A 12160-nucleotide genomic window follows, 5' to 3' on the forward strand; every position below is an offset into this window, starting at 1 on the left:
CTCCCAAACTCCCAGTGCAAAGAGATGTAAGCTAAGAGGCACAAGGGCTCAGGGGGCCACATGCAGTTGCTTTCCCACACCAGGCCCGTTTTAAAAGATATCAATTACATCCCAAACTCCCCAGAGGTCAGATGACCTCAGACACCAGAAAAGACAGTCAGAAAAATGCTAAAGTGTCAATAAATTTGCATTTTAGTTATCATTCTGATTTCATCCTATCCATCATATACCAAGAAAAATTGAACAAATAAATATTGCTTAACATTCTACTTCTAAAGGATTAAAAATCAGTACAAAGGATTGGTTTAAAGACCAATGCATTTCCACAATGAGCTTGCCAGCATCACCAGGGGAACCAGTTAGCCATATTTACCAAATAAGGCAAGGTTTTCCAATGCCTGGAATCTTTCTACAGTGAGCTCACTCTACTTTTCACTGGGTTTCTCTGGTCCTCAGAGGTCACACTCAAGGCTCCTACAGAGTCAGTAAATCAGCAAGCTCCCATGCAGACGTGGGAGGCAGGTCTCAGGAGAGCACTTGGCTTGTCTTTGGATCACTCCTGGCTATGTATAGAAGTATAAGAGGCAGAATACACTCCAACTGCATATCAGTAAAGAGCCATGTTAAACTAAACCCATTAACAAATTCAGCAAGAGCTGTTTGCTCCTGTGAGTACAAATGGGAGACCTTACCAGCTGTCTGCCAATGTATTTACCAGCTCCAAATTGTTGCTCATTTATCGTGTATGAGACTATGCACCTATGTCTACAAATTTCAAATTTTCTGACTGACAAATGAATCCATTCATTTCCTTAATTCCAAAGAAACAATTTCCCATTTTTAACTGTTTCTGTATAGAAAAGTGGTGCACACAATTTAAACCTACTATTAAATCTATGGTAAGAACTATCATTTCCTTAGCTAAAATTCATGGTATTGGAGAGAGAGTTGTCCTACATATTTGGCAATTCTGGTTGAGATCTGAAACCTGAATGTGCACAAGTAAGTGGTTTTCACTTGACTGTTTCAAGACAAACAGTTCATCGTTCTCTTATAAATTGCTGGTACCAAACCATACCCATGAAGAGCAAAACTGAAGTTTGTTTCAGAGGAAAGAGTTTCATGAAAATAAATATAACAGAAATAAGAAAATTTGGTGTTTGTGTTACAAATACAAGTTGTAACCACCAATGTGCAAAGTCACACCCAAGTTTATCTTTCTAGAAATGCTGTGGTTCCAGGCATAAAACTGTTGTGGTTTAAGTACAGTGCATATTGTTCAAAGGTGCTTGTGTGGAAAGCTGGGTTCCAGTCTGGTGGAGTTGAGAGAGGGTAGAACATTTAAAAGGGTGGGAGGTGATTAGGTCTTTAAAGGAATTAATGCGGCTGAGAATGTAGGTTAATGGGTTGAGTGCTTGACCAAGGATGTCCTGGGTTCAATCTCCGGAAAGGCACGAACTGGGCATGGTGGCAGACATTAGCACTCCAGAGGTAGAGGGAGGAGATCGGTCAGAAGTTCAAGGTCATCCTTGGCTACATAGTGAGCTTGAGGCCAGCCTGGGCTATACAAGATTGTCTCACAAAGGTGCAGGAAGGATGGCGCTCTGTTCCCTCTGTTAGGAGAGCAGGACTTTGCACTTTGGTGGTTGCAGCTCATCCAGTGTGGCACAGGCACCTTGCCTGCCTTTCTCTAGCTCCCTTTCTACACAGGAACCCCTCCTGCGCATGTTGGTTCCCATCCGTCAATCTGCCATGCTGTGGTACAACCAGGTAGGAATAATGAGGCCACAGCACAGTCTCGTTTGGAACTTTCAGACACCAGAATCATGAACCCAATAAGCGTCTTTATTTTTGTAAGACAGCCTCGGGTATTTTGTTATAGCAACACAGAATAGAAAAATGTAGATGCCAATCACCAAGAGTATTAAGTCTGGATGTATTACTGAAATGAAAACTGAAATTTATTTTAAGATGTGGTCTTTTTTTCCCAGTAAGGGGCCAGAGAGTAAATATTTTGTTCTTTGTGGGCCACGTGCTGTCTTATATAGCTACTCAACTTGGCTGATGGAATGGGAAAAGTTAGAAAAAACTTAAACAAATGAATGATACTGGATTCTAACAAAGGTTTCATTGCTGGGTACTAAATCTGACTTTCATGTAATTTGTACCTGATACAAAATATTATTCTTTAAATTACAACAAAATTGAGAAATGTACTATTAACAGCTCATGTGTCATACACACATAAGCAATTTGTTTGCCCCATAGCATTCAACCTCTTCCTTTGGAATAATCACAGGAAACAACTGTACCCTTAGTTCTACAAGGGGGGAAAAGCTGCCCTGAGCAGAAGAGAGAGCAGCCATCTCGGGTCTATCACAGAGGTATTTGCTCTGGCTGAAAAGGAGGAGCCATAACCATACCCCAGAGGACACAGAGAAATACTCTATATGTCAAACTCCCTTTGCGAATTTGCTAAACAGATTCAAGGACCAAGAGATAGTACAATACTATTTTTAGAAAGGCAGCTACAGTTTCAATCCTGAAGGTCTCTCAGAGACCCCTATACATTTGCTACCATAATCCTGGGAGAAGGTGAACCTTTAGGAAGTGTGTTTTGTGAAAAGAACTTGGGTCACTGGAGGTGTGTCTTTGAAGGGGACTACAGGCCCTTTCCCCCTTTCTTCTTACCCACCCTGCCCCAACTCATCTTCCTGGACACATTGAAGTGGGCACCTTCCTCTGTCACCTTTGTTATAGGTGCAGCCCTGTGGCAGGACCAAATGCAAAGGAGCAAAGTGACTGCAAATGAACTCTAAAAGCACAAAGCAAACTATATCACAAGGGAGAGGCTGAGCTCAGGCTCGTTACCGTAAAGGAAACGATGGCATGGTAGAAACCTCTGCAGACACACAGAGCAGAGCAGTGACGGGAGAGGCTGTCTGGGCAGCTCAGAGATGGGAAAGCTAAGGAGACCTGAGACCAACGTCAACTGCAGGGGAGACTGGGGAGCCCAGAGGTCTGGGGTTCCTTGGAAGCTGGGCAGTGATAGTGTAAGGACAACCATGATCTGAAACAATCCCGAGGGGCCTTCCACCTGCACATGCACACCCATTCCCTGATTTACATCACACTCACTCACACACACACACACACACACACACACACACACACACACACACACAAAGAGCTCTGGCCGAGGGCTTAGTCACTCCATGGATTTCATGACACTAACGTTTAGTTTCTAACAGTAAAACAGAGAAGCCCATCCCAAGGAGTAACAGCAGTATGCAGTTAGCATACATACTTGCTAAATTGAGATGCAAACCATATTTCTTAATGTGGTTCATATTTTAAAAACTTACAAACAAGAACAAAAGCTCTAATTAAGCCGGTAGTGCAGGAAGCTGCTCAGACACACCACAAAAGCTCTATGCCACGACAGTCCCTCAATTCTCAGTCCTCTGCTTTACCTCGGACACTAGTTCCCCTTTGCACTGACTGGAAATTTTCTTCCAGCATTTTTGTTTGTTTCTGCTGTAGTTTTTGAGACAGAGACTCCTGTAGCCCAGGCTGGCTCCAAACTCACTGAAACTTAGGGTTGCCTTGAAAATTCTGTTCTTTCTACAGCTCCCTCCTAAATGCCAGCATGTTTGACCTCACCCAGGACTCTGCCAGTCTGACGCCTGCACCTGCTAGACGCCAACATCCCACAGGCCTTTGCCAGCCTCCACTGGTCATGCAGAAGGGATTTGTTCTTCCCTCTGTGTTTAGCAAATAGTCCGCTCCACCATAACTCTTTGTTTCTCATTTTGTTGTTGTTGTCAGAGTGAGCACATCGAGGACAGCAACACGGGATGCCTATGTATCCCTGGGGCTGACAAACTTGTCTGGCACAAAATAGCTCATTACTAACAGAACGTTTCAATGTCTAGGATAGATGACAGCATGCTAATCAAATTTCCAATGGCTCAAAACTGGGAAAGGATGATAGCCTGGACATGATCACATCTATCTGCCAAAAGGTCTCGGGACTTTGGAATAAAGAAACTAAAATTTTATAAGAATCTCACAAAATCTCTGCTAAAGGATAAAGGGGTCCTAACCTAAAATTGTCTAATATTCTAGCTTTATTTCATTAAACACTGTGACAAATGTCAGTACATGAACTCTTGTTTATTTTGTTTTTCGTATCTGCACACATGGGTCTAATGTGTGTAATTGTACGTGTGTAACTTTGTATGCAGAGGCCAGAAGGAAATCTGTGCAGTGTTTAGTTCCCATTCAGGCACAGATGTAAGCTTGGCCAGGCATGGTAGTACACACCTTGAATCTCAGCGCTTGGAATGCAATCACAGGCCTATCGCTGCAAGTTTGAGGCAAGCCTGATCTACACGGTGAATTCTAGGCCAGCCAGAGGTACATGGTGAGACACCATCTCAAAACAAAACAAACAAAGATTTAAATTTTTGTCACCATTTACCAAGAAATCTCTGCCTTAGAATTACCAAAACTAGGATTGTTACCAAAAAAGACTTCATTACAAGAAAACAATTTTGATTCCCATCCAAGAATTTACTGAAGAATGTAAATAAATCTAATATATGGCAGTATTTCTGAAGATCTCACAGTACAAATATCAACATGACGTCAGTAAGGCTCTCCATTATATCTAATAGCCAACTATAATTTATATATGGCACATGGAAATAGTTCTAGAATTTAAAAATACATGTATTGGACCTAAAAATGTATCATAAAGAAAACAAAAATAAAACTGGTGGGAATGTTTAAAACATTTCTAGGTATTGGAATTCAGCTGCTGACATAAAGCATCATTCACAGAGAAAACAGTAGTAATTTCATCTATAATTTAGGTTCAATTAAATTATCATATGAGCACCTAAGTTCTTTTCTCATTGAAGTTGAAAATTGTTCAGCAAGGGGCCTTGGGTGATAACCCACTGAGAACATTAGCCTCACAGATGTTTCTGCTTTGTCAATGGCTAATACAAAAATCCAACACGTTAGGATATAGTATCTTTTTTAATTTTTATTTTATGTACTGGTGTGTTAGCTTTCATGCATGTATATGTAGCACATGTGTCTCAGTGCTCTTGTAGGCTGGAAGAGAAGGTTGGATGTTTGGGACAGGAGTTACAGGAGGTCGTGAGCCACCTGAGGCGGGTGCTGGGAATCCAGGTCCTCTGCCACAGCAGCAAAGGCTCAAAATGCTGCCATCGCTTCAGCCTCTGCGCAGTCCTTGAATGGTGCTGCTTGTCTAACACAGAGACAACTTTGTCTTCAGGTGATGTCATCTGGCTGCTTTTAGTGGTCGTGATGGGGCTCATCAAAGTTGATCCCTCAGAAGGCATTGTACAGATGTGTAAACACACTATCGACTACCAAGACAACTCCACATTGTCATGAAAAAGGCAGATAGATTATCACACCGAGATTGCTGAATTAGGTACCAAAAGGTCTGGAAGCGAGTCCCAGCTAGAGGACATGGCAACACCTCTTATTCTTTTGGAGGTCAGGGGGTCATGAAAAGTGATGGCAGCTTGTGCTCTAAAACTGCTACACAAGGTCGTGCTCTGCAAATTGTGCAGTATGTCAGTCACAAGTAATGTCCATCCATGGCGCCCCTGAGAACCACACTTTATCAACATTCTATAATCAACACAGGTTTGGTTCTTCTAGGATACAAAGTGAGATGAAGTAATCTCCATGCTGACCTGTTTAATTGGACAAAGGAGCTTTGTTATAATGAAAACCTATGTGACGACAACACCTATCATCAACTCTAAAATAAAAGCAGTGGACATCTTGGTACTTACTATGTAGAAGCAAATTAGAGTTCAGAAGATAATTATTGTCAGTTAATTTTTCATTAGCTAGGATCTGAGTTCAATACAAAGAAGATTAGCATGGCTCCTGTGCAAGGATGCCACGCAAATTCGTGAAGTGTTCCATATCTTTCCACCTGGGGCCATGGTGTCATCAGGTCCTAGGCTGCTGCCAAGGGCCATGTCTGGGTTCGTGGACCTCCTGCAGCTGTGGTCCTGCAGAGATGTCTTTGTGTCCTATTACCACCAAGGGTTGTGAGGAGTTCAGAGCTGCCACATGTGGCCAAGTAGGTGACGAAGGGCCACACCATAGCATGTGCCAAATATGGTGTTGTTATTGAACAATCATGTGCTTTTCCTCATCTTTGCTTGAAATCTGACTCCACCTCAGTCCATTTGCTTAATGTCTCCATTCTTCAGTTGCAGTGTCTACAAAGAGTCTAACAGTTTTCTATTTATGATGCTGACTATGAGGAGTGACAGACAAAGCACTCAGGGGAATGATCGGTTAATTACGGCAAAGGGTAACGATTGCTATTGTCAGAAATATAGCCAGACACTAACAGTCAAACCTCTGCAGCCTCACACTCTGAGTATGCTCCCCTGACTAAAGATATGACTGGAATTGGAGAGCTGACTCAATGGCTAAGACAGGGAGAGGATCATGCCAGGTGGCTCACAACCATCTCTGACTCCAGCTCCCTGGATATGATGCCCTCTTCTGTCCTCCTTTGGTACCTATACTTACAGGCACATATGTACACACAGACCCACACTCATTCATGTAATTAAAAACAAAATAAAATCTTTCAGAAAACTATTACAAAGATAATTGTAGGCACATTCAAAAATGCTATCAAATGGCTTATTATCTGCCTAGAGAATTCAACCATGATTTTATTGCTGGAGGATGCTCTAGTGGGCAGCCATAAACAGAACATGAAAAGCCATCCAAGACCAGTAGCTATGGGGCCTGTTGACTACAGGAGAAAATGTAAAAAGTGATCTACAGAACCCACATGCTGACTCATAAACCACCTCTCTCCAGATTAATCTCATCTCAGGTCCCAGATTGTCCACTGCACTGCACAAACAACTCAAATGGTGAACAAAAGCTTTATCATTCAGAACATCTACAATTCTCCAAAATCATCTAAAGCTGTTGATATACACAAGAAACACAGCAGATAGAAGCCATTTTATCAGAGAGGGATTTTGTGGCTGTAACAGAATTCTGACAGTTCTGCCTGGATTTTTCTTCTCAATGCTACAAAGTAAAGAAACATGTGCACGGCACATTTAAAAATAATAAGCAAATGTTCAGAGGCAGAAGTACACCCTACTGCAGGCGGAACAAAGGGATGTTTGTGCTCTGTTACAGCCTTCAACATGAAATCAATGTAAAAGAACAGAGTCCAGCTTTGCAGTGACTACTGCTGCATTGTTTCTTTCTCTTTTAAAAATCACAGAAAAATGTTCACATGATTTCCATTAAAAGCTTTCAAAAATAAAAACCAATGTCTTAAAAAGCGTTTCTCACAAAAATGAAAACAGCTTCCAACTTTTATGGCCAGTATTTCTCAAGTTGCTTTTAACTAGAAAAAAAAAGTCAGTGTTCAGCACCTACTGTGTGCTGGGAATCCCAGAGACCTGCAAGAGAATCATATTAACTAGCTGGGTTTGAAGTGAGTAGGTTTGGCCACACCTAAAATGTTTTCGTAATTAAGATGCACAATCATCTATCTGCTAATAATAAAGAAAATGAATATCTCACAAAGGAATTTTCTGAAGAGCAGAATGGGAGCCTGAAGAGGGAAAACACTTCTGGTGTCGGAAATAAAGTTTTTATCTTCACTGCATCAACATGGAGGTGCTCAATGTCATTTCCATTTCCAAAGTGTGTGACAGTTATAGCTATCCATTCTATTTCCTGAAATATGTTGTTGTTGTTGACTAAAACTCAGGTGCATCCAGATGCTGTGGCAGATTCCTGTCATGCCAGCCCTTAGGAGGAAGCAAGGAAACTTAGAGAGTTCATGGTCTGTCTGGAACCCAAATTGGCACAGCAAAATGCTGTCAGAGGAGAAAGAAAAAGAGGGGCAGAGCTCGCACAGCCCACCTCACAGGCTCTACACAGGAACAAGGATGCATGGGAGGCTGTGGCTTTGCCTCGCTCCATTTCCTCTGGAAGCAAGGAGATTTCCAGCACAGTCAAGGACATACATGTGTCACTGTATTCCAAAAATGCTACCAAAGGCTATGATTCAGCTTGCTCTGCAAGAACACTATTCTAGATACATTCACACACTGGGAATTCTCACTCATGGTAATTGTTCTGAATACCTACTTTCATTCTATGTTCACAGAATTTAAATCAACAATGTCATGAGATAAATTAAACCAAACATTCAATCCAGTCTACTGACATGTGTAAGAGGTCTGGCTTACAATAGAACTCAATTCTTCATATACTATCAGACCAAGAACATTCCAATAAATACATCCATGACAACTGTTTATAGATAAGGCTTCTAATCTCCAGCTACTCAAAAAGGCAGGACCGGTCTCCTGTCCTCTAGTTCAATCACCCATCATTAATCTTCTCAAATGCCTCTCTCAGCACAGCCTGTCTCCTTCCCACAACTGGAACTCACTAAGAGCCACACTTATCCACAGTGGAGGATCAGGTGTCTCAAAGTTCCACAGAGCACATGACAGAATAAAAGTCTGTGGCCAGGGCTGAACAGTGTTGTCTGGCTGTGAGACCAAAGACACTTGATTCAGCGTTTTCTACTCCTGTTGGGAGGGAGGACGGGTGGAGAGTTAGCTGATTGCCATGCAAGATTCTAAGCCCGTCCTCTCCTGGTCTTCCCATCCTGGCTGGTTAATTGACCCCAAATGCTTGTGGGAAATTCCACTGGACAGACTGAAACGTTTCAGAGTCCTTTGGACAATTAGGTTTACATACCAAATGAGTCTTCAAATAAACAGGCAGTGAAGCAACAAATCAGACCAACACCTCCATGTATGCTTGCTGCACACTCCCAAAAGGAAACTAACATACCGTACACTTCAGAAAAGGATACTTCCTCTTAATTCACTTTTCCCCTTCCTGAAGATCCCTTAGCAATTCAGAAGTAAAAGCACCAGGCACATGAAACAGAATCAGCATGATAGACGACCAAGTATTCCCGCTCACAGTCACTGGCTTCACATTTAACATCCCAGCCAGTGGATGGTGGTATGATATCCTAATATTCTCTTGTGTATTCTTGGTTGCTCTGTCCAGTGATTGACATGCTCAAAAACAAAACAGCAGTTTTACTGCTCCTGCATCTGCAGCCTCAGCTAATGTCAGCCTTCCTGGGAGAAAGCAGCCATCCACAACAACTGAAATTACTTCTTGCAAGATGGACTGGGTACACGTGAAATATGTTAGACTTAGGAGGGAATGCCTCATGTGGCTCCTTATCCAGCTACAGAAGCATCATGGAGGAAGTGGAGCACTTGCAGTGGAAGATGCCTTTACTTCAGGTCCACACCACTGACATCACTCACAGCACCCTTGCACATTATCCTTCAACTTTCATGTAACAATCTTCAGTGCAGACTCCATGGCTTTAGAGTCTGTTGTCCACCAAGATGTAAGGGACATAGAGTAAGGAACACGACTCTCTGTTTACAGTTGTGTTTCTTAATCTTATCAAATACTAGACTTGCCATGTAGGCAACCATGAGAATAGTAAATATTTGCTGAGTTAATTAACAGAAGGGGTTCTGATTCATTCTTCATGTAAATCTATTTTAAATTGGTGGAGAAGTGCACACAACGCTCTAATTTAAGACAAACACTGATGACTTATTATGGGAAACAGGGTTAAGAAATACACAGACCTATGAAAAGGGAAAATGTCACTTCTAGATGAGAAAAGAGCATTGGAAAGGGGCCTGAGTGAGGAAGTCTGCTGCCTGATGCTGCCACATGACATAAGTCATTAGTAGGACTTCAAAATGGAGAGGGTAAGCAATAGTCCAGGGAAAGAACTGAGCAAGAGTATGGACACTCAGGTGTGGTGATATATTGTGTATCAAATAAAGGTTGCCAGAGGATCAGAGGACAAAGCCAGCCACTAGATTAAACAGAGAGGACAGGCAGTGGTGGCACACATCTTTAATCTTAGCACTGTGGAGGCTAAGACAGATCTCTGTAAGTTCAAAGCCACCCTGAACTACATGAGATTGATTCAGTCTAGGAGAGAAACAGAGCCAGGCAGTGGTGGCACACACCTTCAATCCCAGTACTTGGGAGTCACATGACTTTAATCTCAGCACTTGAGATCTCATGCCTTTTCTACCAGAATTTGGGATGCACACACGCCATTAATCCCAGTTATTTGGGATTAATATTTGGCTATGGGTCTTTTACTATAAGACCTATTAGATTTCATGCAACACTCAGGTGCATTCAGAGGAAGGCAAGCTAACACCCATGTTGGGAGTAAAATATAGCAAGGGACCAACTTATGGAAGGTATTATTAAGATTAATAATAATTTGTCATTGATTGACTACATCGAAGTCTAACGCAGGTAAATGTAGGAGGGGGACGTGCTGAAGAGCTCAGTGGGAGCAGGAGAGAGTAACATCATACACACATCTGACATTGTCAAAGAATAAAGTTCACAACAAAGAGCGAGGGTGAAAGACAGTGGTTTCTATGGTAAACCCTCACATTTGCGGTACGTCCATGATGTGGAGTAAGCGAGTGAGTCTAAGACAGTGGATCAGGTGAGATGTACCATCATGTAAAGGCACCTGCTGACAAGGCTGACTACTGAGTTCAATACCCGGGACCCACACAGTAGAACGAGAGAACAACTCCTGCAAGATGTCCTCAGACCTCCACAAGCTCACTAGAGTATGTGTGTGTGAACATATGCAAATCAATAAACAGTAAGTAGATATGTCAAATAAGGACTAAAGAGAGTAAATTTAAGTCAATTTCAAAATTAAGCTCAGAGAAAATTTAGCTGGGCCATAATTAATGAAGAGTAATGCAAAGGCTTTCTGTCAAATATATTTAAAGTTTTTCCCACAAAACCTTCATCATGAAAAACATTACAAAGAATAATAAAAGTTCTTTTTAAATTATTGATGGAATTATCAGTACATAGTAAACCTAATTTTTATTTTATTTCCAGTAAGAACAGTGCTTCTTTTAATTTTACAAACTCTCATTCTCAGCCTCTCCTCAGAAGAGTACATTCCCACCACTCAATAGAGGAGGAAGCCGTGGAACACACAGGAGAAGAATAATATCATATATTTTTTAAAAGAATTCCATCTTTGTAATAGGCTCTCTAAAAAAAAGGAAAAAGTTTAAAATGATGTCATTTTAAACACATAAAATATTTTAAAAGGTTGTTCTGATTTCACAACGTTAGCATCTGATGTCATACCACCTTTAACCCTCAGGAGACTTTTAGCATCTGATGTCATACCACCTTTAATCACCAGGAGACTTGCTAAGCAGAGGGAAAAGTCACACTTACTTTAGCTGCGCCGATCTGCTCTTTTCGAAATTTCTCAAGGGGTGCAATTAATACATCATTAGCGTTTTGAATCTGAAAATAAAAATGCACATATATTAAATTCTGTACAATTTCATGCCAATAATACAAAAATGTTCTCCTCCTTCAGCTTACTGAATGCAGTTTTTGTTCTCTGTTTCTATAAAAACATCTTACATTTTGCATTATATTTTTTATCCTGATAAGGGAGTAGGTTTTCTGTATGATTTCATTTCATACTAACAACAATGGGGATAATATGAAAATAAATACTTATTTTATTGAAACTGTAGATTGAATGTTTATATTTCTTCTAAGTTTTAACTAAGAAAACAGCATCTTGGGTATTAAATTAAATTTACAAATACCTTTAATTACACGGGTGTAACATCACCAGTTGGAGCATCATCCTAAAATTGGCACAGCTCTTCCGTCTGCCACAAGGCTGTTACAGCCCCACAGGTACAAAATAAAATAAGGCTCCATTTCTCTTACTTAATGAGTTTCCTCGCACTTGGGATTTGCCTGAAGGCTCTCACGGTATTTCCACACTTACTAAAACAGTACTTGATTTCATTTCAACAAAGAGTGCTTTATCTCCATGTTCCAAGAGGGGAGTCATTTGAACTCTAAAATAGATAGATCTTCCAACATGGATGGGTAAGAATACTGCAAGGGTATGTAAGATGTGAGGATCAGGAACTGGACAGAGACAAAAATTTCTAAGGATGATACTATGTTG

The 12160-nt window shown here is 41.2% G+C and overlaps 1 protein-coding gene and 1 pseudogene across 1 annotated transcript in view; one reads left to right on the plus strand and one right to left on the minus strand.

The window, feature by feature from the left end:
- Arhgap42 (Rho GTPase activating protein 42) overlaps nucleotides 1-12160 on the minus strand; it is a 233611-nt gene that overhangs the window by 87307 nt on the left and 134144 nt on the right. Inside the window, exon 4 of the mRNA XM_059267304.1 lies at nucleotides 11401-11472. Within this exon, the coding sequence (XP_059123287.1) occupies nucleotides 11401-11472 (72 nt within the window). The remainder of the gene's footprint in view (nucleotides 1-11400; nucleotides 11473-12160) is intronic.
- On the plus strand, nucleotides 5883-5982 carry LOC131915712 (U6 spliceosomal RNA; annotated as a pseudogene).

This window comes from Peromyscus eremicus, chromosome 7 (genome assembly GCF_949786415.1).
Source record: "Peromyscus eremicus chromosome 7, PerEre_H2_v1, whole genome shotgun sequence".
NCBI lineage: Eukaryota > Metazoa > Chordata > Mammalia > Rodentia > Cricetidae > Peromyscus > Peromyscus eremicus.